Genomic DNA, 26,341 nt, shown 5'->3' with positions numbered 1-26,341 from the left:
TAATAGATTAAATTTGTACTAAGTGAACAATGTAATATTTCTGTATTAATTCAGTTTCAAGTATTTCTTCTGTAGAATGTCCAGCTAACCTTGCATTACCAAAAATAAGGGGAACGACTGCCTGTCATATAAAGAACACGTGTACGGCCATTAGGTGCTGTGTGGAGGTAGGGAGGGTGAGCAGGACGTTTGAGGTGGAGCTTGATATAGACTTCTGTAACCAGAAACTGACTTTTGGAGTAGAGAAACTCACAGAAACAATATCGCTGCAAGGATTTGAATATGGTATGGAGTTGATGAGTAATATATGAAAGGCGGTTTCGGCAAAAACTTGACCATCATATGTTTCACTGAAATACTAGTACTAAATGTAAGGCATAGAAGAAAATTGATGTCATTGATTAGTTTCTCAGACACTGCAACTCTGATGCTTCTACAACTCATTTGATATTGACTTGGTATGATTAACTTGTCTAATGAATATTTCAGGTAAAAGGAAAGAAGTTGTTATTATGGGTGTCATCAAGCTCTGGTAAAATATGTATATGTTTTCTTTGTATACATGAAGTTGATTTTCAAAAGCAAAATAATTTGTTATGTGACTTATTAAGTTTCTGTTCAATTGACAGGTACACCATATGGGACAACAAAGGAGAAGGTGTGTATGTAGTGACAGTGGATCTCGCTGTCTGCTTTGAAGATGGAGGGGACTGCATAATCAACACAAATGTCCTAGATCAGGCTAAGCTCTCTAAGCAGTCTTGTGTGTGGGGAACGTCATTCCTGAATCCAGGTATATTTAATATATGAATCTGACAAATAAGACTTAACTGACTGAGAGATTATCAAATGCAAGCATTGAATTTAATCTTGAATTATAATTGATTTATTTTGATAATTTATAAGCAATTCTTTCAGATGAATTGTTTACTTCCTTTGAGAATTTTACACATAAGGGGTCAAATTTAAACAGTTATTTTTGATAATGTATGTGCACAATTAATTTCAAAGTCAAAATTAGATGCTGAAGTGTAATTGGTTTCATATTGTGTAAACTGCATGCTCAGATTAAAATGCCTTTTGAAAAGGTAACCGTATACAAATCTCATCGCCACTTAAAATGATTACATCTTTCAGTTTTGTTCTCAATTTGTTTGATTTGCCTTTTGTATTTTTCAGATTTCTCTCTTGAACAGTTTATGAGAGACAGCGCACTCTCTGCCTATGATCAGATAAAGGGCCTTGCTCTAGACAAACTAAAAGAGGCCCTGGGTCTTCCTACATTCTTAGATGATCCACCATGTTCAATGACGGCTCCTGGTTACACCCCCAATGTCAACGGCATTAAAAAGGGTTGGTCTTGCTAGTTATACATTGAGTTATTATTATTTATTTTAAAATCAATTAAGGATGTTTGCCAATATGAGATAGTTTATGTGATAAATTCATCCTTTTTCATCAATGAATTGAAAATGTTACGGTATTACTTTAAATGAAATGATGTGACACACTGCATATTTAATTTTGTGGATTTGTTCAGTGAGTTGAATAAGGAGTTGAAAACATTTGATTGTATTAAGGACTTTTCCCTTGTTATATGATTCAAAACAAGCATCCGCTTGATTTACAGTGTGTCCCAAAGACCTTTCCCAGCCGGGCTCTTCTCTGCCATCCCTGCCAAGCAACATGGTGTGTCAGATCACAGAGTCCTGTACTGGCATTGACTGTTGCATCCGAGCTGATCCCATCAACCATAACTTCCACGCTTATCTTGATATAGACCCATGTAACTTCAAAATCAAGTTTGGTATTGACAAGTTCCAGTTTGAAGTCTACATGCAAGACTTTGAGTTCGGAATTGAAAAAGATGTTAGATTGGTCAACGTTGTACGCATCAAGTAAGAATCGCTGCACTGCTTGAAAATAATTTGTCTATGCAAATGCTAAGTACTGTAGTATTTTTTAACAGCTGAATTTTTTTAATGAGAATAAAATTTGATGATAGAGATACTTGTAATTGATTAGATACATATGTACCTGTTTCAGTGTGTTTGTTGTAATTCCAGGTTCCAGATTTGGGATTTATCAGCTGAGAATCAGTATGTTGTAAACCTTAGATTCAGTGTTTGTTTTGATTTACACTCCTCTTGTTTCATGGATAAAGTCATCTTTCATGAGAAGCGCCTACCTAAGAATGTGTGTGAATTTGCATCAGCTGCTCAAATACCAAGTAAGTGAGGATATCATAATGTATGGTATATACAATTATAAATTATTATGTTCATACTGGGCAAGCTTTTAGAATTTGACCAAATCAAGTATAATTTGTTAAAATAAAATGAAATGCGTGACATTTTTAAGTACATGTAAAACTATAGTACCCTGTTATTATAATACAATTTTCTCTAAATACAATTTTATAGCTTTACTGACAACTCATTCTGATTTAGGAATAGGTCATTGTGAAATGATTATTTTTCATAGTTCATTTTCAAAATCTTTAGACTTTTCCTTGGAGGATTGGAAAGCTTCTCTTGACATCTCCATGGACACACTACTTCCCACCCTCAGTGATCAGCTGATGGAGCACCTAGGTATAGCCGGTTACTTGTCGAGGCCACAGTGTAGTCTAGCTAATGGAACCACCAATGGATGGATCGATGGTAGGGGGTCGGAGACATTTCGATGTACAAAAATACATGTACCTTGCATTGCTGCCATCATATTTATTTAGATATTAAATGATTATTCCTTTTACTTTCAGAATGCCCAAAATCAGAGCTGTACAAGAAACCAAGCTTGGCTGGATTACCATTGACATGTTCCATAAGCTCTAAGTGTACAGAGATCCACTGCTGTCTACAAGTGAGACCGATAGGAAGGAACTTTGAAGTTTACATTGACCTTGATCCATGTAACAAAACATTGGTTGTTGGCATAGAGCAATACAGAACCAAAGTCAATCTTCTTACGTACACATTTGGTATATAAATTTATTTGTCTCTTCGTTTCCACTACATGGAATATTGATTAAAGTTTAAAAGATTCAGGATCTACAAGATTATTAGAATTTATCATATTGTGATATGATTATTAAAAAGATATATATCATTTCTATTAAAACTTTATTATCCAATTAAAAGCAACTGTATGCAAACAATGGCAAATATTCACTGTTGTATTAGAATTTCAACCATATGATTACCCTTGAGTGTGAGTTTGGACTAAGAATATAATATATTATAAAAATGATAACTTGAAAAAAGTTCATGGAAGCATAGCAATGGTTGAGAAGGGGGTACTGATAAGCTCTCTATCACTAATGACATCCAGTATGATAATTTTGTTCTCATAAGTTGTATGTATTGAGATTATTTTTGTTAAAGGAACAAAGGAAAGATTTTGGCTACAAGAAGTGATAAAAATTGAGTAAGTAATGCATGATCAGACATCATGATAAAAATGTCATTCGCATCCATTTTGTTAATGAATTTTGCATAAGATCAAAAGGGAAACGCTTAAATTGCACTCTTGTTTTTACTAAATAAATGTGAATAATGTGAATGATTGCCCCTTTATTCATATCTGAGAATCACTGAAGGGATAAATATTCTGTTTAGTTTAAAATAAATGTCCAGTAACAATGAGAGATAAGAAATGCCATATAATCATTCAACATTAAAATTTGACTTCACAAACATCACAATACATTCAAAAGCACGTAACTACTATGTTAAACCTGTATATTCAGATAAATCAGAAAACAATTTACTTCATGCATCTATGATAATGGATATATCCATTTGTCATACTAGGTACAGCATTGAAGATCTCATGGGAGATGCTAAGTACATGGTTAACATGAAAGTGGAAGTCTGTTTGGAAAAAGACAAACCCTGTATTCTCTCACACGATATAGTAAAAGATCTCTATCTTCCTAAGATTGGTTGTGACTGGTCTCTTGATTTTTCAAGTAAGTTGTTTAAACTTGCTCTTTATTATTTTTTTGGAAACAGAATATCTATCATTAGCAGTATGTAAAAAAAAGAATTAAATATGGAAATGTCAAAATCTATCAAATCATCAGAAAATTGGTATTTTTTCTCATGTCTTTTATTATACTTTGTTTAGGAAAGATGCTTTATAAAATTAATTATCAGCAATTTATTTTCCTTTTTATTCTTTTCAATTATTGTAAACATGAAGAGAATGATGTTTTAAAAATCATGGTAGGACATGATATGTAAATGCTTGTAGCATTTTACAGGATTGTTGTGGACTTTTCATTTCATAATAATTATAATTTTACTGATTTTGCTGTGTTTTTCAGAGTTTTCAATCGGTGATTGGTACAAGAACATGTCTATTCCTGTTGGAACTCTGTTGCTAGCCACCCAACTTTCAATCCTTAAGGAAGCTCTGGGAATCACCAATTTCCTGCTGCCTAAGGACCAACAGTGTAGCAGGATGTCCTCTGATTACAAGCCTGAGACCTCTGGACAACTCGGATGGAAGATAGGTAAAATATGCACTTTTCCTACATGTTGGAATTATGCATAGTATATGAAATATAAAAGATTTGAAGCATTCCATATAGTTGTACAATTTGTCCTAATGAGTCAAGATCTAAATCAATACAACAATTTTCAGACTGTCCCCTAGCAATGGAGACCATGAAACAGGTTCCCAGTGGCATACCTCTGAGTTGTCACATCAAGGACCACTGTACAGCAATAGAGTGCTGCCTGGATCTCCAGAGTCCCCTCCAACAAACAATCCACTTCTTCATGGACCTGGACCTCTGTCTTCAAACTCTGAAACTGGGAATAGAAAACCTGACATTTGAGACCACGCTCCTGTCATACGCCTACGGTTTGATTTTATTTACATTTCAGCCTAACAATATTTATGTTTAATAGTAGCCTCTTTTGACTGTTATCCAAGTCTATGAAAAAAATTTACCTGCCAGCGAACAGGTTTTGATTGAAAGAGACTAACTTATATCTTTACAGGCACCCAAGAGTATTTCAGATTAGCAGATGTCGTGCAAATAATGTAAGATATCTTCTCTGTGATTTTAGTAACAGTTTTAGTGAAAGTGTTTCATTTTGATATTTTTTGGTATTATAGCAATTTTGTCAGAATATTATAGGTTGGAAATAATATTCTGTTTTTTTTTTCTTTCAAAAGATACCAGATTGATGATGTAAATAAGACTTCTCTTGAAATAACTCTAAGAGTCAAGATCTGTCTTGAGGAGAACTCCTGTGTATATGATGCATTGTTAATGGACAAGAGGAGGATTCCTAAGCCAGGATGTAGCTGGGATTTTGCTTACACCATTCCAGGTACACTGTACTAGCTTTTTATTATGATTGGAAAAATTATACGTATTGCATTTAGCCTATTAAATGGTAATACATGTAAATCCTGTGTTTGAAGACTTTTAGTATCTATCTATCTATCTATCTATCTTGTTCTGCGTGTCTGTTTGTTGGTGGATCTCGGAGAACAGTTTTGTTACAACCCTTTTTTTTTTTAAATTTAGATTTCTCATTGAAAAACTGGTACGAAGACATTGGAGCCAGTATCAACTCCACACTGTCTAAGCTTAGTGCAGCTAAACTGTTAGAGGAGCTAGGCATCTCTAAATACACACAGGACCCACAATGTCAGAGATCAGGCCCTGTGTACAGTCCACATGTTAACGGTTGGAAATCAGGTAATTTATCATTTACACTATACCTGATTGTTGTATTATTAAGTATTACTGTTGAAACAGTACAGCAAATGTTTAAATATGATTGCATGTAAACCCCTTTATGTCATATATCCAAGTTTCCTTGATAATTGTTGTTGGAATTAGTTGGTAATACTATATACCTACACCATTTTCCAGACTGTCAGATGGATGTGTTGACCAGCCCAATCTCAGACTCCGTGACATGCTTGATCAAAGACACCTGCACTGCTGTCAGCTGTTGTATGGACATTGACTTCTTACAGAGATCTTTTGAAAGCTTCATCACAATAGATGCTTGTAATCACTGGATCCATGTTGGAATTGAGAAATTGTCCTTCAACATCTCCTTTGATGATCTCTCCTTTGGTACATATTATATCACTTATTCAATTGTTTTTCTGGGATTGCTGCTTTTTACTATTTCTACATAATTAATTTATATTCTTTCCAAAAAATACATTCATTTTTTTTTCTTTAGGGACAGAAAACAAATTTTACTTGAACAGTGTGGTTCGTTTAGAGTAAGTATGTTAGCAAATCACTCACTATAGATATCATCCATATTGATAAATTTCTTGATCTTTTTAGGTCACCTAAGGAATATATGCATACCAAATTTTGTGAATTTAAATTGCAGTTATAAGGTAGAAGACTTGGAAACAGAGAGACAGTTCCGAGTGTCTGCAACCTTGAAAGCCTGTTTTGAGGCGTTGGATGATAAGTGCCTTGTTGACCTAGCTATCTTCAAAAACACTCTGTTGCCCAAGAGGATATGCGACTGGACTGAGGGATTTTCAACTGCTAGTATGAAGTGTTATAGATTTAGTGTTGATATTTGATGCTCCCTCTCAGAGGAAGAAAAAATAACTTTATGATTATCACATTTACTTTTACCAGATTTCAGTTTGTCACAATGGTACCAGGACCTCTCACTGACACAAGGATCAATTCTCTCACAGTTCAACAGAGACAACCTTTTAGATCATCTGGGTATTAGGTCTTATCTGAACAAAGTACCATGTTCCTTTACCTCAAGTACATACAGTCCAGCTAACAGTCACGGGTGGAAAAATGGTGGGTTGAGAAATGAAACTAATATTAATCATTTATCAATAAAATTGATGTTCAACATCTTCATTATTCTATTATCTGTTTAAGACTGCAAGAACAACCTGGATTCTAGCCTACCTGCACTACCCTCCTCAGTCAGGTGTTCCATACCTGACTACTGTACAGGTGTGACCTGTTGTGTGGCAGAGAACTCTGTTCTAAGGCACCATTTTACAGTGGGAGTTCGGCTGGATGATTGCAACCACATCCTGACATTTGAAGTAGAGAAGCTCAAAATTAAAATTGCCCTAAATGGTTACAACTTTGGTAAGATAAATTTCGTGAAAACTTAAAATGAATCATTGAAATTTTAGTGGTTTTGACATTTTATTTTCAGGGAAAAATACCATTGGACCTAGCTGTTGCCTGTTGATTTATCATTCCTCTCCTTTACTTACATTCACAGATCAAAAGTTGTCCAAGTTCCTCAAAGTTTACTAGTGTTGAATGTAAATGAAGATTGTACAATAAACTCTTATATCCTTGTAGGTATGACAGAAAAGAGATACCTGATGAGTGTTTTGCAGTTTGAGTAAGTGAATAGAATCCACTATTTGTTAGGGTTATTTAATTAAATCTGTTTGATGTTGTAATTGAAATTTTTGAACTTCAATCTAAGTTAAAGATATGTATTTGTTTTACTGTATTATAAATTTTGCTGCAAATGTGATTTATAAAATGATGATTATGTTAAATTTATTTTTTTTAATAGGTTCAAAATTGATGACATACCACATGAAAAGCATTACAAAATCTCAGCCAGCTTGAAGGTGTGTTATGGTATTGGTCCTTGTGCTTTGGACACACTTGCATTGATTCAAGACTTCAAGCTGCCTAAAACATTGTGTGAATGGGGAACTGGCTTCATATCAGGTTAGTGTCACAACCATCAAATGATATTGTAAATTAAAACTATGAATGGACATATTGCCATGTTTCAATTCATCTTGAAAATACAATGTTATTATCATACATGTATAAGTTGAAGGTTGATGTAATTTCTTTGAGTAGAATTTTCCCTTGAATCATGGCTGTCGGACAAAGGACTAGACATAAAGACTGCTCTCTCTTCTTTGGATGCCTCCTCGCTTTTATCTTCTCTGGGAGTTTCAGAGTTCTTGAAAGATCCACAATGTTCAAGAACTTCGGCAAGCTATCAAACAAGCAGCAATGGATGGAAAAATGGTAAGAGTTAAGGAATTCTTTCTTTAAGAAATATATCTTATGAATAAAAAGGTAGTAAAGTTCTTAAATATCTTTTGAGAAAAGGTGATGCAAAAATAAGGAGTACTAAAGTACCATACAAAAATGAAATTATTAAAATGGCTGTGTGAAAGCATACAAGATATAATGCCAGAACTATGTCATAGACTGCCCAAGCTTAAAAGTAAATCAATGAAAGTGGTATGATTATGTGAAAGCTTAATAGATATTAGGCCATAAAATTATATTGTAGACTCTCCCAGAACTACAGCACTAAAAGTTTATCGTTGAAAGTGTTATGAATATGTAAAAGCCCTTTTAATTATATTCCTATATAATTATTATGTATTGTAGACTGTCCAAGCACCCCTGTCCTGCCACCTCTACCCGGTTCAGTGTCCTGTCATATCCCAGACAGCTGTACCAGCATTGACTGCTGTGCTGAGGTAGCCTTCCTCGGGGGTCGCTCCATTAATGTCCAAGTTCTCATGGATCCTTGTGAAGCCATCATGAGTCTAAACATTGAGAGAATGCAATACAACATCACTCTGTTTGACTATGACTTTGGAACAACTGACCATTTCACACTGCAAGGAGCCCTCCGCATTGAGTGAGTAATACATTTGATTCTTTTACTCAATACCTGCAGAAAACAGTTTAGTTGAATACAGCTCCTTCTGACCATTTGTAACAAAACTGTTGAAAATAAGAAATTTACATAATAATTTACTATTATATTTATCAGTCCTGTGATGTATATTTTTATTTCATCGGCATGTGTATATTTGTGTCTTTTAACAGTTTCAGCATCCAGAATCTGGTAATGGACAGGAAATACCTATTAAACATGAACCTGAGTGTTTGTATGGAGACATCTGATCTCTCTGATTGTGTTTATTCCATTGTGATTTTCTACAACACAATATTACCAAAACAGCTTTGCAGCATGGAAATGCCCTATTTAAACCCCAGTGAGTTGTGCATGCAATGATAAACTTGGAATTTTCTAGATGTGAGATATGAAGGCAATCAGATTTATATCTTCATATATTAGTTAACCTTAAAATATATACTTAAAATATATATGTACTTGCATAATTATTATTATTTTCTTGGCTATCTGACAAGGTTTTGACCTCTCCTCATGGAAGACCACTCTTGGATTTGGCTCCCTGTTGACACATGAACAGACTAAGTTGTTACTGAGAGAGCTTGGAGTGGAAGAGTATGTAGGAGTCGGCTGTTCTAGGAACTCTGTACCATACTTCCCACAGACACAGGCTGGGTGGAATATACCAACAGGTATGTACAAATTTAAGTACTTGTATATATTATTTGAATGCAAATTCAAAAGAGAATTTCAACGGAAGCTTTTTATCTGTACAAAAATTCAAATTGTGTATCCCAGCTTGTAAGTATGTTCAATGTGTATGATAACATGTAAATTAAAAGAAGAAGACCAAACACAGGATGCTTTCTTATTACTGAAGATTCTTAATTAAATGCGAGAAATTGATGTTCTTGTAAAAACGTGAGAAGGACAGATGTAAACTAAATGAAACTTTGATAAAGATTGGGCATTCGGGATTTTATATTCTCGCAATTTGATGCAAAAAGTGTGAATTGTGGAATTAAGCAATTGCGTAAAATAAGGAATCTACAGTATCTTTATTCTGGCAAACAATTGTTTAATATATTTGATTATTTTTCTATTCCTTTCTTTCCAGCATGCAAAGTAAGACCCCCAGTATTGACCAGCAACAGCATCAGTTGTCACATCAACGCTTCCTGCACAGGTATCAGCTGTTGTTTTGATGATGACATCACAGGATTGACCTACCAGATATCAGTCACTATGGACTCTTGTGGAGAAACATTGATAATTACACTGGAGAAAATGAAGTTTGAGATTTCTTTGTTTGATTATCCAATGGGAACTAAGAGCACTGCTCAACTGTTTGGAATTCTACAATTGGAGTAAGGACTTTAGGATATTACTGTGAAATCATTTAAAATCGTGGGGGTCAATTTTCATGGATTGTGGGTTTTGGCTTATTCGTGGGGATGTAATTTCGCGGATGTGTTGGTTTTTAGTTTTGGTAAGAAAGATAACTCGGAGTCTTTATAAATTTGTTTTCGTTGATGGAGTTAATTTGTGGGGGAGGGCTACCAACGAATACCACAAATTCTAGTGATTCCACAGTATTTAGTATTTAAATACATTTGATATAAAATATTTAGTTCTTCATTTTCACCAACATAATGACAATGTGAACTTTAATTCATCTGTAGGTACATGATTGATGACTTGCATCTTCGTGGGGAAATTGTCATAGACCTCAAAGCAAGACTATGTTATTCGAAATCAAAGGCTTGTGAGCGTGAAATAGCAATTCTAGAAGAATTCAGACTTCCTAAACCGCTGTGCAACTTTACTGAAGGAAGTTTTGCTATTCCAGGTAAAAGGTTTGATAATAATTTGGATCAAACTGGCAATAGTTTCTTTGTTTTATTGCTTGTATCTTCAAAAGATGACATATTTTGCAGATTATTAATAAAACAAATCAAAATTCCTTTTGCATATAAATATGTAGTTCACAGTAAATACTGTTAATTCAAAGGATTCTAATATAATTTTTGCAGATTTTTCACTGAGCAAATGGATGACTGACATTGGAGATTTGGGGGAAAAGGATGTGCTGGAACAGTGGGCGATTGATTTGCTCAAATCTCAGCTTAAGTTGTCAAATTACATGCTGGACCCAATGTGTCAAAGAACACAGTACAATGCAGGAGATGGAAATTGGGACTTGGCAGGTATACATTAGTCTTGAGTTTCTATGATGTGGAAATATTTATTTTAACAAATTTACTTGGAACTTGATCAATACATAGAAGTTTTAACTTTAAATTTGCAATCACATGGCGATTGCAAATTTAAATATTTCATATTTTGAGTTTTGTGCATGCTGTTCATTAATTTTTATCAAAATTGACGAGACTATTAAGTGTAAAACCAGCAAGGTATCATTTCAGCTTGTCCGGATCTGGATTCAGTTCTGCCCTTACCGAGTCATACATCATGTGCTCTCTCTGCCTCTTGTTCTGGTGTCACGTGTTGCACAGACATTGCTCTACTGGCAACTTCTGTACAGACGGAAGTCAGTGTGGAGAGATGCAGGGGAAAAGTTTATATCCGCCTAGAAAAACTGGAAATTGTCATCATGCTCAATGATTTTGAATATTCTTCATGGCAGACATACACAATACAGAATGTGTTTAGATTGGAGTAAGAAATTGCTTATTGTTATAATCAATGAACAATTCCATCTACTGAATATTTTATCTATCTGATTTTATTCTAATGTCAATATTTTTTTAGATACAAGATAGACTACATCTCTGCTGAGTCAGCTTTCATGTTTAACATAAAGTTCAGTGCTTGCTTTGAATCGAAAGGAGACTGTATGCTGAATATTCCAATTCTGAAAGATATGAAAATACCAATTCTTGCCTGTAATTTCAGTCTGCAACAATTTGCCATTCCAGGTAAGTTCCAATCCCATAATGATTATTTTCACTTTACAAATGTTAACTTTCATTGTTTTAAACAGTTTAGTATGATCATAGGAATTTCTGTATAACTTGTGCATTGTAAATTACGTAATAAATAACCACGATGTTCTCTATTGATACAGATTTCAGTCTCAATGATTACCTCATCAGCAAAGGGATTCCTACATCCATCAGTTCCATGTCCAGTGTATTGGCAGACCAGCTACTGGATCATCTCGGTGTCAGCAAGTTTTTCAGTGACACTCCATGCAATAGATCATCGTTTGCTGGGACCCTCTCAGGCTTTGAAATCGGTACATTATTTAAGCTCAAATATCTTATATGTAGATTGTTTCCCCTTGTTTATAAGCATGTTTTCCACAAGTTTTCTCTCCACATCGTTAAGTAGATATCCAATAAGTCATGTACTGGTAATCAAAGAAAATTAGCATTTCAGATTGAAGTTATTGATTATAGCTGTTGTCTTACAATGTACATGTATCAACTAGTTTCAAAAGATATTTTGTTCAGTTTTTAGATGAGATAACTTAAAAATTTCTTAAATGCATCATATTTCTTAGGTTTTTGGCACTAACTACTTGCTAGATACTGCATGTTTATATTTCAAAGATTTACATCTGGTTTTTAGTGACACTTCCTTGTTACATAACTTATCTTCAGTTGAAACTTTGCTATTAAATGGAAATTTGTATTTGAAAGAAAAAAACCCCCAAATATCTAGGTGTGCACTGCTATTTAGTCTGATTGTCTATTAATCCCAGTGTTTCCTTTCAAACAGAGTCCTCGTGTTCACAAGATGTTTCTTCCTACATCCAAACTCTACCAGCTAATACCAACTGCAGGATCTCCTCTGGATGCATGGCCATACAGTGTTGTACAGACCTAGCCCTGATTGGACGGACACTGAACTACTCAGTCAATATTGACGCTTGTGATCACTCCCTATCATTACAAATAGAAACTTTCCAATTCCAACTCTCTCTAGTTGATTTCAATTTTGGAGATGAACAGGAATTTGGCATTGACCAAATCTTTTCAATAAGGTTCGCTCCAATTTTTATATTTTATTTGATTATGTATGAATGCTCTTGTTTTGTATTTTTTTTTTTATTATACAGTTCATATCACTTTTGATAATCCATTAATTATTTCTAATTTCAATTGATTTAATTAATAAAAGGAAGAAAAATTATTATTTGCTTTTTTCAACAGAGGAACATGGTGTTTCACTAAATGTTCTACTTTATTAAATTTTGGTGGGTTTTTTTTTGGGGGGGGGGGGGGGGAGAGCAGAATTTATTATCTGTATATATATGTACTAAATATATTTTCTTGATTTATGACAAAAAATAGATGACAGGGTGCAATATCTGTTTGTTTTTTTTACAGGTACAAGATCAGAGACCTGAGTGGTCAGGGACAATACTTGGTTGACCTGAAGCTAAGTGTGTGCTTCAGTGACGGGGCACCTTGTCAGATGGAGGTCATCATTGTCAGCAACTACTTGGTGACCAAACCAGCATGTGCCTGGTTCAACGGATACAAGATAGCTGGTGAGTTTTACAATAAATTTACTGAACTGACGAATTTCTTGATAACAAAAAATGTTGATGTATCTCAAACTTTTGTAAGATTCAGTGAGAGTGAAGTTATGATAAGATATTGATGTTTTGCTAGAGATCATCAAAAGTATGTTGAAATAATGACCCAAACCCCCCATCCCCCCCCCCCCAACTCCCTGTAAAAAAAAAAAAAAAGGTGCCATAACAACTGGACAGAAAACTTCTTTGACCTTTTGAAGAAAATCTTTTATTTTTGATTATTTCATGCTTTTTGAATTTTATGATTGTGACCATATAACATATGTCGTGGTAAATATCTAGGAATATTAAAAGTACTTATTTATGATTTACATACAACTGCAATTGAAAGAAAACTAAATAATGAACTCAAATGCATGCCTTTTCAAATTTTTAACAATTACATGTACATGTATTTTAATTGACAATATTTTTTCAGATTTTTCTTACTCCAGTTGGTTATCTATGAACAACTTCAATCCAACTGACATTTTGTCGTACGGCAGCATGTCAAAACTTATTGGAACACTTGGTCTACAAAAATATATGAAGAAGGAAGCCTGCAGTACAAAGGAAGGACTCTACAAGAATCCATATCAAGGATGGACTTCAGGTACATATATCTGGGGGAATTTCTTTGGGCAGTTTTCGCATGCAGTTTTTTGTGTAGTATTTTTACATCCGATTTGTTAATATTACCTGGTAAAGTTTTAATATGAAGTAGCATTGCTTCTAATCATTACTTATATTTATTCAATATTGCAAATGAATAAACAGCTACTTATTTCCTAAAAATATTAGTTTTTTCTTAATTGACAAATTTGTTATGAAGGAATGATAAGTTATTGTAATAATTGTTATTTTGCATTTAAGCATGCATGACAGACAAAGATATAACAAAACCTGAGCTGGACTCGAGCATTGCTACATGTCACCTACAGAAGTCTTGTACAGGAGCACAGTGTTGTGTCAGCATCCCCTATACAGGCATATCAGTGGAGGCATTTATAGAAATCAGCCCCTGTGATCATCAGCTCCGAGTAGGGATAGAAAACCTTCAGTTCAACAGAAGCCTGTATGGTTATAAGTTTGGAGAAAGGGAAAAGTTTGACCTTTTTGGGGTGGTTGTTGTTGAGTAAGTATATGATGTATTTATGGCAAAGAAAATTATACTGTTTGCTCTTACATATTGTGTGCATTTTGAAATTTGCCTCTTATGATTCATTCAAACCTGTGACAAGCTGTTTAATTTAGTTTCCAGATAGTAGATATGGGTTATGCTGGAGTAGATGGGATGTATTTGGTAAATCTGAACATCAGTGTCTGTCTAGAGTCGGGGCAACCATGTAGTACAGTGATTCCAGTGTTTGTCAACAGTCTACTGCCAAAAGAAGCTTGTGATAGAGGTCTAGACTTTATCAACAAAGGTCTGAATTCAGCTGTTGTTTATTTCAAGCAACTATCACTTAAAGCCAATACATGTAGGGCATATGTGGGCTAAAATATTGTTTGAATTAGTGTGTGGATATGTATTTTCTGTATCAGATTAGTTTTTATTAAGTCCGGAATTCAACAAAAGCCCTACTTTTAAGTAATAAGCAACATTAAAATTTGTATTTCACTGTATTTTAAACATGACATGTTGCTAACACAACTGCACACAAAAGCGGGAAGAAACGGCAAATATGAATGTGTATTGTATATAAATATACTTTTCAAAAAAGGTATTACTCAAATAAGCATGTGATTCTTGTGTTTCCAGCATTCTCCCTGGCCAACTGGGAATCTATCTATGGTATAGCTTCTGGTGTCACATTAAAAGTGCCTGAAGTGAAACAACTATTACAGGACCTTGGTGTATCACATCTACTGTCAGATGGTGATAAACGATGTGATTGGTCAAAAACACCATATAACTCAGTCAACAGTCTAGGATGGGCAGATGGTATGAATTAGATTGCATTTCAAAAATAATTTTCATTTTCCCTACTTGTGTTACATGTAACAACTGTTACAGTATTAAATATCAAACACTCAAAAAGTGCCCAAACTGTTTCAAATGCTAAAGATTGGTTAACTGCAGACTGTGACAGGGCAACAGAAAAACTGCCTTCACTGGGTCCAAGCACCAGGTGTGCAGTCTCTACTTCCTGTAGTGAGATCAGATGCTGTATTCACTCTGACATCCTGGGAGAAAATCTGGAGGCGTACATTGACCTCGATGCCTGCAACACCAAGGTTTCAGTAGGGATAGAGAAATACCACTGGACTGACAAACTCCTAGGATACAAATTTGGAGATACCAGACATGTGTCATTGATGGGCATGGTCAATTTGGAGTAAGTTTCTGACTATTAAATGTTTTTGACATTCCTGCATTTGTGCAATCTTCATCTGTTCATCTTTATAAAAAATACTGCTTTGAAATTCAAATTTTGCATTAGAGTGCATAGAAGCAAAAACATGATTTGAATCCCTCTTCATCATATGTGTATTTTTTTATAGTTAATCCGATATTTTAGCTGAAAATATATTGCGGTCAAGTTAAGAAAAAGAAGTATCTATAATCATTATACTCTACCAAAAACTTGTGACTAATATCTCTTAAGATTAACAGTTCAGAATTGTTCATAGTTTCTAGGAATATTTCTAACAGTATAAGTAAACACAGAAAATTATGTAATGTACATAGGATCTATGTCAACTGTACCGGTAAAATTTTTTATCATCTTTGTCTTCCAGTTATATCATAACAGACTTGGAGACATCCTTTGGAGTTAGTTTGAACCTGAGTGTTTGTTTTGAGGCTAATGGAGCATGTGAAAAAGTCATCCAGGTCTTCAATGAACACAAACTCCACAAACCGTTCTGTAACTGGACATCAGACTTTGCTATCAAAGGCAAGTTTTTGTTACCTTCTAAGAGGAGATGAATTTTTCTCAAGATGGGGTCCTCAATTTTGTGAATCTAAAAAAACTGTTCTCATGAAACATATCATATTAAGAGGATCATTTTGTTAACACATTAAACACTACTACCTTTTCATGAATTTATAAAATTATGGAATGCTACAGAACATTTAAAATTTGGTTGGTATCCTTTTTCAGATTTTTCATTGAATGATTGGATGGAAACCAATGGGTATCCTTTGTTGGCTGTGCTTCCTCTTTATGCAGCTTCACAGCTGTTGCATGACCTTGATATAATTCAGTACCTGGGAGAGTTGAGCTGCAACAGAAAATCTGTACCCTTCTACCCCAGCAAACTCGGGTGGAATAATGGTAAAATCTAATGCCAGCTGTCAGACTCTTTGTCTTATTGCCTGCCTCACCACAACCTTAGTTTTGGCTATACCATTTGAATTAGGTCAACAGATATCAATGTTGTTGTAGAATCAGATGCAGCAAAAGGGTAAAAATTATACCTTTTTTTCAAAAAACTTCAACAGTTTACAATAAAACCTAATAACATAGGTATTTATTGCACACGTATTGGTCTTAAATTTGAAAGTTATATGATTTTTCTACAGAAACATGGATTTCCGCAGATTTGAAAGTCAAAATGATCATTCTTGTGATCAGTGAAGATCCCCAACTGATTTGATATTCTCATGTTTCTTTCTCTCCCAATCACATCACTGTATAGATATATGTTATGGCTTCAATTATTTTATGTATACATTAGGCTGTGACCAGTACGTATCTCTGGGTGGTGTCCCTGCTGGTACCACCTGTCACCTGTATGACTTCTGTACGGGGGTCAGGTGCTGCTCAGATATCCCCCTGCTGGACAGGTCCATCAACACCTGGCTGATACTGGACCACTGTAACTACAAACTCAGTGTTGGGTTCGAAAAGCTCTCCATTAATGTTAGTCTCCATGATTATGAAATGGGAAAGCAAGAAGACGTCAATGTCAATGGAGTCATCAGGATTCAGTGAGTGTTTATAGTTTAAAATGTAAATTTAATTGTGTTTAACATGAAGCAGAGTGAAAATTTGACTTTTTAAGGAGTTCAGATGTTTTTACTTCATACATCTAAGTCAAATTTTGCAATTGATAATCCCCCCCTCCCAAAAAAAAAGGCAGACGAGTCTTAAAAAATCAAATTCACATAGGGAAAGTACATTCCGATGTGTTTTTAATTTTAGATACAGTATGGAGGACTTAACAACAGAACAGAAATACCTTGTGAACTTGAATATTCAGATATGCCTTGAGGCAAATAAACCTTGCTTGATTGATGTCCCTGTGTTTAAGAACACCAAACTTCCCAAAAAGCCTTGTGAATGGAGAACAGAGTTTCTTAATGATGGTAAGCTGTATTTGATTTTATCAAATTTGCCAACATGATTGATTTTAAAGTACATGTACTGTTATTGGTCTCTCTCTCAATAAATCTATATATAACATATAATCATATTTTACATTTATCTTGAACTTTAGAAATACAGTTTGTCACTGCTTTCAGCCTTTTCACTTGATGCTTGGAAACAAACTAGGGGAATACTCACTTCAGGACTGTCAGAAAATTTCCAGGCAGAGCTTTTTCAGGAGCTTGGTTTGTCCCACTTTGTGTATGAAGACAGTCAGAAATGTAGTGGTAGCAAACCACCATATAAAGGAGCTGTGGATAACTGGAACAATGGTGAACACATTTACCTATATAATTCATTATATGTTTACAATATAAGTAAGACAGCATTTAAGGGAATACATTTGAGAGAGAGAGAGAGAGAGAGAGAGAGAGAGAGAGAGAGAGAGAGAGAGAGAGAGAGAGAGGGCGTTTTATTGATTCATTCTGTATTAACTGATTGATAATGCAATTTTCATGAACCAACTCATATAATTATTAAAATAAAGGGGTTACTGTGAGTAACAAGGGATACTTTATCAGTGTTACTGGATCATTTTCATGTCCAACTATATTTTTATTTAAAAAAAAAAAACTATCAGTTTAAGCATTTGTTTGCCATGTTGACAGATTGCAATGGGACATTTCGAGCACCCCTTCCATCTCTGGCTGGTAAGGCTGTCACCTGTCACATCTCCAGTTCCTGCGCTGCTCTACAATGCTGTGTACAGGTCCCCATCATCAGCACCACATTCTCCACCAAGCTGGAGGTGGACCCCTGTAACTTCCAGATGACTGTGGAGATAGATCAGCTCAAATTCACCAAGAACCTGTTTGATTACGAGTGGGGAAAAGAAGAACAAGTCTGGCTCTTTGGTGTTGTCAGAATTATGTATGTCCATCTTAAGTTTATGAACAGCATTTCAGTATGAATTAAATGAAATTTTTAAAATTGCAGCTGTTGGTTGGTAAACTAAGTGTTTTGTAACTCTTTACCAGACACATATCTAACTTTTTTTAACCTCTTCAGAAATAGCTAAACCTATTGGTTTTAAGATCTAATGGTCAAGGATCAAACATTTTTAAGATCAAAAGATACTGTTCACTCTTTATTTTGAAACCGAGGAATCTGAGGAGGGAGCATCATGAAGTTTGCAGTTTACATTTAGTCAGTGGTGGGATATTATCCATAAACATCAAGGAACATTCCCGAACATCACAGTTTGTTGTTAATTAGTAACCTAATTGAATACAAGGGTTTTATAAAATATTTGACATTTGCATTAACTTTTTTGTAGATTCAGTGTGTTTGACTTATACACTGAAGGATTTTTCATAGTAAATCTAAAGCTTGAGGTATGTCTGGAAGCTGCTAAAGTACCTTTGTGTGAAGCTGCAATTCAGCCCCTTAAAGATTTCTATCTACCCAAGAAAGTATGCCAGTGGAATGCACCTTTTAGTGTTGAAGGTTTGGTTTTAGTTATGAATACTTTATTTTTGTATCAATTCATTTTTAATGATTTCAATCATATACTAAGCATTTTATTTATAGGATTTTCACTTGCTGCATGGCAGATCGCAGAAGGTGTTGCCAACACAATGCCTATAGACAGCAGTGTGGTGGATAACCTCCTCTCTGATCTGAATGTTGCTGCCCTTGTTTCCTCTCCACCCTGCTCATGGACTGACAATGACTATTCAAATGCTGGTACAAACTTGCAGAAATGTAAGTACTACTTTTGTACTGTATCTGTACTGTCTAAATTAGCTGCCAAGATATGAAATTTGTAGTATGCTCATTTTGCAGTTTTATATAATTGAAATTAAAAGGTATGTTGATTCATGTATCCTGAATACACATAGGAAATTTTTAAGATTGAAAAATGTATATTGTTTTTAACAAAATAGGGGATGAATATCATACTCTTGTTATATTTTAGACTGTCCTCAGTCAGTCCGGACCTCTCTGTCCTCTATAACGGACCGGGCCCTATGTACTGTATCCTCCTCCTGTACCAACATCAAGTGTTGTGTCGACATTCCTCTGCTGAACAGGACGTTTGAAGTAGGAATGGAGCTCGACTACTCCTACATGTCCCTCAGAGTGTATGTAGAGAAAATGACCAGACGACAGTCCCTGATTGGTTATCAGTTTGGACAGGAGGAAACCCTGAGTGTTCATGGAGTCTTTAAATTAAGGTTTGATATTGTTGGCATAAAAGGTTAGTTGAATTCAGTCAGCAGAAGAGAGGAAGATTTTATGTACTGATTGAATTTCCTTTCATATTTCAGTTACAAGTTAAACAATTTGGATGATGGAAATCTTTTGGATGTCAGTTTGAGAGCAGAAGCTTGCTTTGATGATGGTGGACCATGTTCAGTTAATCTTCCGATTCTTACCTATGTAATGATTCCAAAGTGGAACAAGGAATGGTCTTCACAGTTTACAGTCAAAGGTATGTGGATGAAATTTTAGAATGATTGAAATACATATCATCAGTGTATATAATACTGTTCTGTGTTTTAAAAAATATATAATTTAGATTATTCTTGATATGCTTTTAAATGTGTATAAATTCTCTCATAGAACTGATTTATAAAATTATTTAAATGGTGTTGCAGACTTTTCACTGAGTCAATGGAAAATTGAAAAATCAGTTACTGGAGTGTTAGAACATTATCAGATAAGTGAATTGTTGGAGTTGCTCAGCTTACAACCTTACATGAAATCCTCACCCTGCAGCAGACAAAGGGCAACGTATAGCAATGCTGGCTCCAATGGTTGGAAGAATGGTACATGTAACATTATTTGATCTTCTGTATGAATCCCAGATTATAGAGATTAAATGCATTTGTTATGATTTTAAAACCTGTTCTTTTCAATGGAATGATCTTAACCTTATCTTGTCTGATAATGTTAAACAAGCATTTTGAGATTTTAAACAAAATTAAAAAAAAAAAAACTTTGAGTGTTTAATGCTATCAATGTTTCTTTCTTAATATTAGTCAATAATATCATATAGTTTCAATGCCTTAATGTGTATATAAATTTCTTAGACTGTACAAATGTGAACTCCTTGCTGCCTCTTGAGCTGTATCCACTCACCTGTAACCTTGACCACACCTGTACCAAGGTCTCCTGCTGTGTTGACTCACCTGTCATTGACTCTGCCTTTGAGGTTGTGATGGACGTTGACCCCTGTAACCGAATGTTGTATCTCGAGATAGAAAACTTAAAGACTCAGATTCCCTTCAAAGATATCAAATGGGGTAAAGTTAATGTAATAATACACAACTATTAGTTATAAAAATTGATCATTTTACATTTCAAAACCTAGGTGAAATCAACCGGTAACTTTTAAATGTTTATCTTGATAGACTCCAAGAACCAATTCTATCTCTTCAATGTGATTCGACTTGAGTAAGTATAATAAGCACTGTGCATTTATCAACTGAGCTTCAAATTTCATTCAGTTTTGCAATAAATTAGTATTGAATACCTTTATATTTTAATATTCAAAATATATAAATCTGAAATGCCAGAATTAAGACAAATCTCTTGCAAACCAAAATCTCACCCAACATGCAGCAATAAGACATATTTTTTCTTAGTGTGCTATATTCTGATTCAGGATGCCCAGTTTGTGTAATATGTAGTTCTATCTAGTATACATTTTACCCTCTCTTGAACTAGCACTGTTTGCATTAATAAGTACTCTAACTTATATATTTGACATAAACATTGTTGGTCTGTTCCTTTCCACAGGTACACCATTTATGACCTGTACACTCAGAACTCCTTCTTGATTGATTTACAACTCTCAATCTGTTGGGAAACTTACCAGGACTGTGTGATGACAGCAGCCATTTTACAGAACTCATTCCTACCAAAAAGACATTGCGTAGGAGACCTTGGTTTTGAAGAACCATGTAAGTGAATTTTGTGTGAACATCTTGAAACTCTCTTGTTCCTTTCTATGTTTATTTATAAATAATTTATTGTTATTCTTTTCATTTTGCATTATTTCACATGTAATCAGTATTTTATTTTCATGCTCTTGAATTAAAGCTGATATAACAGTCAAAAATTTTACTCAATGTGCAAATTTTATTAATCATACAATTTTCAGCATTTTCACTGACCTCCTATGTGACCTCACATGGTTTAGACTTCAACCATCTCTCAGAAATTGATTTGGCATACCTATATGATAAACTGGGTGTATCTACCTACTTATCACCTGCAACATGTAACAGATCAAGTGAACATTACCAACCTGCAACTGGCGGGTGGAAGAATGGTGAGCCATAAGCATTGTTTGTATGATGTGAAAGTTGGAATTGAATGTTATTGTGATAAATTTTAAGTTATTGCATGATGATGTCCATTTACAATTCAGAGGATTGCATAATGCTTTTTTGCCAATTGGTAATTTAAAAATTTAAAATGGTACTTATCTTTACTTATGTGACTATACATTTACATGTGACCAAAAATAAATTGTTCATCTATTAAGGTCTTCAAATGATTGCATTTTAATTAGGAACAATATTTACTGCACCATTTATGTCATAATAATTGATCTTTTTAGAAAGAAATTTTCTTGAACAACCAAATAATATAGTGGCATATATGGGGATTTTTTCATCATAATCAACTGAAGATATTAACATTTTTAGTTTGAGAAACACTTTGGAAGTGTTTCTGATTATGCCATGTTTGAATATATTTACATTCTAACAGTAAATAATAGATAACTGTGCTCTTTGACAGAGTGTCCTGCTTCTGATATGCTTCCTTCGTTACCCAATTCTGTAAACTGTCACCTGACCTCAAGCTGTACCAGCATTTTGTGCTGTATGGAGGTCACAAGGCTGATGTCCCGCCCAGTGACCTTTCAACTCTCTTTGGACAGCTGTAGTTGGACCATCAGCTATGGAATAGACAGTTTTGTTATTGAACCAACTGTTATGTACAACTTTGAATTTGATGTGTGGCATGAATTCTGGATGAAAGGAATTTTTAGAATAAAGTATGTTTTTAGTAAATGTTTTAATGATAAATTTGTAAAAATAAATAAAATATAGAAAACATCCAAGGAATTTTGAAAAAGACTTAGAAGGGGACCATTGACTGCAATGCTTAAAGTACAAATACTTATAAACAAAGTTTATTTGAAGTGTTTCTTTGTAGATACCTGGTCACCAATCTAAATGGAGTAGAACAATTTCGTGTCAGTCTGCACATTATGGCTTGCTTTGAGAGTGGATCCTCATGTGATCAGGAAATAGTTCTAATGAACAATACACTTTTGCCAAAAACTTTATGTAATTTGACCCTGGGAACACCAGTAAAAGGTATGACATTAAGTTGTACTATACATTCATTTGTTTAAAAACATTTTAGTAACATAGTTTGGTGTAAAATATGGGCTTATAGTTTGTAATTAGGAACTTAAATACATTATTTTTTGAGAAACATATACATATATACCTGTATTTTCATTGTAGATTTTTCATTAAGTCAATGGAAAGCTGAGAAAATGATTTCAAGCATGGATAGATACAGTGTTGCTATACTAGAGGAGGAATTAGGACTGTTTGGTTATTTATACCCTGGTAATGAAACCTGTGATAAAACTGGCAAGTTTTCTGCCTCATCAGGTTGGACAAATAGTAAGTTTTCAGGAAAAAAGATTTAAATTCACAAAACGGGTCAATAATATACAGTGTCATACAGCTTTAATGGTTTGTATTCTATAGCTGAATAGATGAATATATTTTTTCGGCAATAATTTTTGCAGATTGCCCTGTGACATTAGCCTCGTCTTTGCCCTATATCAATGGTCCATTTTCCTGTATTCTGGGGGACACCTGTTCTGACATTACCTGCTGTCTAAATGTTGAGCCACTCTCTACATACTTAACTATCAGAGTTAGTCTAGAATACTGTCAGGACAAAATCACCATCTCAGTGGACAAGTTTCAAGCCAAAATGAAAGTCAGCAAAATCATTGCCTCAGGTATTTTATGGTACTTGAATTATTGCAGTAATTTTGACGAAAAGAATAAGATGCCAAGGGAAGCTACTGGGAAATATTGGTATATTGTAACAGTGATATATAATGATTTCTTTTGAATTGTAGAACAAGAGGAGATGTTGAATATTGGTGACATTTACCAACTAAAGTGAGTAAAAGAGTGAGCAGGTCCCATGTAGTCAGTTACTCTATTACATACAGTTTCTATTTAGTAACACATGCCTTTGAATATAAACAGACAATTGTGACTTTCATGCCTCTTTGAAGCCTAGGTCAAAGGTTGAATATTGTATAATGATATCAAAAACAATTTTACTGTTATGACTGCATTAAATATTGTGCAACCAGCATGTTGACAACCTTAGTTGATAAACATTATTTATTATGCTAGACTATCTATTGAGGACCTCCCAGACTCCAACCAATATATGGTCAGTGTCTCCATTGCATCATGTTGGGAAGGAGCCCAGTCCTGTTTAGTGTATACCATTCTCTCCAATACCAGGCTGCCTAAGTCGTTGAAAAAACCATACTGTAACTGGAAGGGAGAGAATGAAGACCCAGGTAAAGATCTGTGGTTATTCTATTGTAAATGTCTATGTGATACCATCTAAAAACAAATACACACAAAGTTCGTTATCTCAAACTAGATGGGACTGTTTAAATAGTTCGAAATATCCGAGTATTTGAGATATCAACTGAAGGGTAAAATACCTCAAAAATAAGTGGTTGGGACTTACAAATCACTTTGACATATCCATTGTATTCGAGATATCAGTGTTTGAGATATAGAAGTTTTACTGTAATCCATTGGAAATGTGAATTAATTCTGAAAGGCTTGTCATTTTATAACTACTGGTATTATGATATGCATACTGAATGTTAACATTATTGACTTTTCTTCAGACTTTTCACTGACCACCTGGTTATCATCCACTGGACACCCAGACACCACACCTCTGACAGGTGTGGCCTTACAGGATCTCATGGAGCATCTACAGCTCAGCAGATTCAAGGCAGACAACTGTGATCAGACATCAGCTCCATATGTACCCACGGACAGTAATGGATGGAACAGCAGTAAGTACCTAATAATAAATGACTTTGAGAATTCTTAAATGGTATATTGAGAACTAATGTATCTATTGAATGAAACTGCTGATCTATTTCTATTTAGCCTGTGCTAGTCTCCCGGACTTGTTACCACTTCCTGGAACTGTTGCTTGTCATCTGTCCAGTTCCTGTACAGCATTGGACTGTTGTGTGTCCAGCAGTAAGCTAGGACAGAGCTTCAGGGCACACTTAGACATTGACTCCTGTACATCCCGAATCACTGTTGGTATTGATGACTGGACATTTACTGAGCTCTCTGAGGAAACCATCAAAATGCTCAACACTGGTGAGTTGAACAATTATTGAAGTTTATATTAAAAAAAACAAGATGTTACTCAACCTTTTGCTGAACCTTTATGTGAAACTAAATGAAAATTTCTACTATTTGAACAGAATTTCAAAGAAGTATATGGATGAAGGGAATTGTAAGAATGGAGTAAGTAATATTCTTTAATTATGTTCATAAGTTAGTAAACACTGTTTTATTCCAGATGTATTATATGAACGGCTGCAATTTCCTGTAAGCAATTTGCTTTGCTTTAAAATTCATTACATGTATTGACCAGACTTGAATAATTACAATGTTTTGTTTAACAGCTTGACAGTAAAGAATTTGTGGCATGACAGCAAATATCTAGTAAATTTGAAGATGAGTATATGCTTAGACAGCAGTAGTCCATGTGAGATGAGCAATCTGACAATCTTTCAAAACACATTGCTCCCAAAGAAGAAATGCAATTTGATTCAAACCTTACCAGATGGTGAGTATTTTTGTTTTTATTGTTTGGAGACCTTTAAATTTATTTATATGACATGCCTGTATAACAGCATATTACAAGTATTAGAACATTTTTTGAAATTAATGACATTGTTCACAAATTTTCAGGGATATAAGTTTTTTAGCTCCCCTAAGCTGAAAACTTGAGAAAGTGCAACAGAAATAATCAGTTTTGTTCTTTGATAGATTTAGTTAAAAAAAAAAAATAAGCTAAAAATGTAATTAGTTATTTGATATTGTTGAGATTGAGGTGTTGTTATGCTTATATGTGAATTACTGATGTGTTTTTTTTTTAGCTCACCTGAGCCAGAGGCTCAAGTGAGCTTTTCTGATCACAATTTGTCCGTTGTCTGTCGTCGTTGTCGTTGTCGTCGTTGTAAACTTTTCACATTTTCATCTTCTTCTCAAGAACCACTGGGCAGATTTCAACCAAATTTGGCACAAAGCACCACTAGGTGAAGGGGATTCAAGTTTGTTCAAATGAAGGGTCACGCCCTCTTTAAAGAGGAGATATTTGAGAATTATTGAAAATTTGTTGGTATTTTTCAAAAATCTTCTGATGAAAAACTATTCGGCCTGAAAAGCTTAAAGTTGTGTGGAGGCATCCTCAGATGGTGTAGATTCAAGTTTGTTCAAATCATGGTCCCCTGGGGTAGGGAGGGGCCACAATAGGGGGATCATGTTTTACATAGTAATATATAGAGAAAATCTTTAAAAATCTTCTTCTCAAAAACTATTAGGCCAGAAAAGCTCAAATTAAAATGGGAGCATCCTCAGATAGTGTAGATTCAAGTTTGTTCAAATCATGGTCCCCGGGGGTAGGGTGGGGCCACAATTGGGGGA

The 26,341-nt window shown here is 34.5% G+C and overlaps 1 protein-coding gene across 1 annotated transcript in view; it reads left to right on the top strand.

The window, feature by feature from the left end:
• LOC128185643 (uncharacterized) overlaps positions 1–26,341 on the top strand; it is a 126,455-nt gene that overhangs the window by 49,372 nt on the left and 50,742 nt on the right. Inside the window, exons 51-114 of the mRNA XM_052855246.1 lie at positions 76–285; positions 490–532; positions 630–793; positions 1,180–1,353; positions 1,631–1,898; positions 2,067–2,230; positions 2,505–2,663; positions 2,765–2,983; positions 3,387–3,429; positions 3,816–3,973; positions 4,331–4,519; positions 4,651–4,872; positions 5,013–5,055; positions 5,191–5,348; positions 5,549–5,722; positions 5,900–6,109; positions 6,222–6,264; positions 6,381–6,547; positions 6,641–6,817; positions 6,902–7,120; positions 7,343–7,385; positions 7,566–7,726; positions 7,865–8,038; positions 8,411–8,666; positions 8,858–9,027; positions 9,185–9,358; positions 9,784–10,033; positions 10,349–10,515; positions 10,700–10,873; positions 11,093–11,345; positions 11,439–11,605; positions 11,755–11,925; positions 12,411–12,675; positions 13,022–13,185; positions 13,652–13,825; positions 14,086–14,347; positions 14,467–14,639; positions 14,975–15,157; positions 15,296–15,551; positions 15,955–16,112; positions 16,320–16,493; positions 16,897–17,149; positions 17,364–17,527; positions 17,684–17,860; positions 18,197–18,458; positions 18,865–19,034; positions 19,119–19,292; positions 19,507–19,765; positions 19,859–20,022; positions 20,189–20,359; positions 20,624–20,836; positions 20,945–20,987; positions 21,333–21,496; positions 21,697–21,867; positions 22,341–22,599; positions 22,761–22,924; positions 23,078–23,242; positions 23,371–23,589; positions 23,713–23,755; positions 23,999–24,171; positions 24,514–24,687; positions 24,785–25,006; positions 25,114–25,156; positions 25,318–25,481. Coding sequence (XP_052711206.1) covers positions 76–285; positions 490–532; positions 630–793; positions 1,180–1,353; positions 1,631–1,898; positions 2,067–2,230; positions 2,505–2,663; positions 2,765–2,983; positions 3,387–3,429; positions 3,816–3,973; positions 4,331–4,519; positions 4,651–4,872; positions 5,013–5,055; positions 5,191–5,348; positions 5,549–5,722; positions 5,900–6,109; positions 6,222–6,264; positions 6,381–6,547; positions 6,641–6,817; positions 6,902–7,120; positions 7,343–7,385; positions 7,566–7,726; positions 7,865–8,038; positions 8,411–8,666; positions 8,858–9,027; positions 9,185–9,358; positions 9,784–10,033; positions 10,349–10,515; positions 10,700–10,873; positions 11,093–11,345; positions 11,439–11,605; positions 11,755–11,925; positions 12,411–12,675; positions 13,022–13,185; positions 13,652–13,825; positions 14,086–14,347; positions 14,467–14,639; positions 14,975–15,157; positions 15,296–15,551; positions 15,955–16,112; positions 16,320–16,493; positions 16,897–17,149; positions 17,364–17,527; positions 17,684–17,860; positions 18,197–18,458; positions 18,865–19,034; positions 19,119–19,292; positions 19,507–19,765; positions 19,859–20,022; positions 20,189–20,359; positions 20,624–20,836; positions 20,945–20,987; positions 21,333–21,496; positions 21,697–21,867; positions 22,341–22,599; positions 22,761–22,924; positions 23,078–23,242; positions 23,371–23,589; positions 23,713–23,755; positions 23,999–24,171; positions 24,514–24,687; positions 24,785–25,006; positions 25,114–25,156; positions 25,318–25,481 — 11,184 coding nt within the window. The remainder of the gene's footprint in view (positions 1–75; positions 286–489; positions 533–629; positions 794–1,179; positions 1,354–1,630; positions 1,899–2,066; positions 2,231–2,504; positions 2,664–2,764; positions 2,984–3,386; positions 3,430–3,815; positions 3,974–4,330; positions 4,520–4,650; positions 4,873–5,012; positions 5,056–5,190; positions 5,349–5,548; positions 5,723–5,899; positions 6,110–6,221; positions 6,265–6,380; positions 6,548–6,640; positions 6,818–6,901; positions 7,121–7,342; positions 7,386–7,565; positions 7,727–7,864; positions 8,039–8,410; positions 8,667–8,857; positions 9,028–9,184; positions 9,359–9,783; positions 10,034–10,348; positions 10,516–10,699; positions 10,874–11,092; positions 11,346–11,438; positions 11,606–11,754; positions 11,926–12,410; positions 12,676–13,021; positions 13,186–13,651; positions 13,826–14,085; positions 14,348–14,466; positions 14,640–14,974; positions 15,158–15,295; positions 15,552–15,954; positions 16,113–16,319; positions 16,494–16,896; positions 17,150–17,363; positions 17,528–17,683; positions 17,861–18,196; positions 18,459–18,864; positions 19,035–19,118; positions 19,293–19,506; positions 19,766–19,858; positions 20,023–20,188; positions 20,360–20,623; positions 20,837–20,944; positions 20,988–21,332; positions 21,497–21,696; positions 21,868–22,340; positions 22,600–22,760; positions 22,925–23,077; positions 23,243–23,370; positions 23,590–23,712; positions 23,756–23,998; positions 24,172–24,513; positions 24,688–24,784; positions 25,007–25,113; positions 25,157–25,317; positions 25,482–26,341) is intronic.

This window comes from Crassostrea angulata, chromosome 5 (genome assembly GCF_025612915.1).
Source record: "Crassostrea angulata isolate pt1a10 chromosome 5, ASM2561291v2, whole genome shotgun sequence".
NCBI classification, from domain to species: Eukaryota; Metazoa; Mollusca; class Bivalvia; order Ostreida; family Ostreidae; genus Magallana; species Magallana angulata.
Note: the sequence above shows the minus strand (reverse complement) of the source record. Positions and strands in the feature narration are given on the sequence as shown.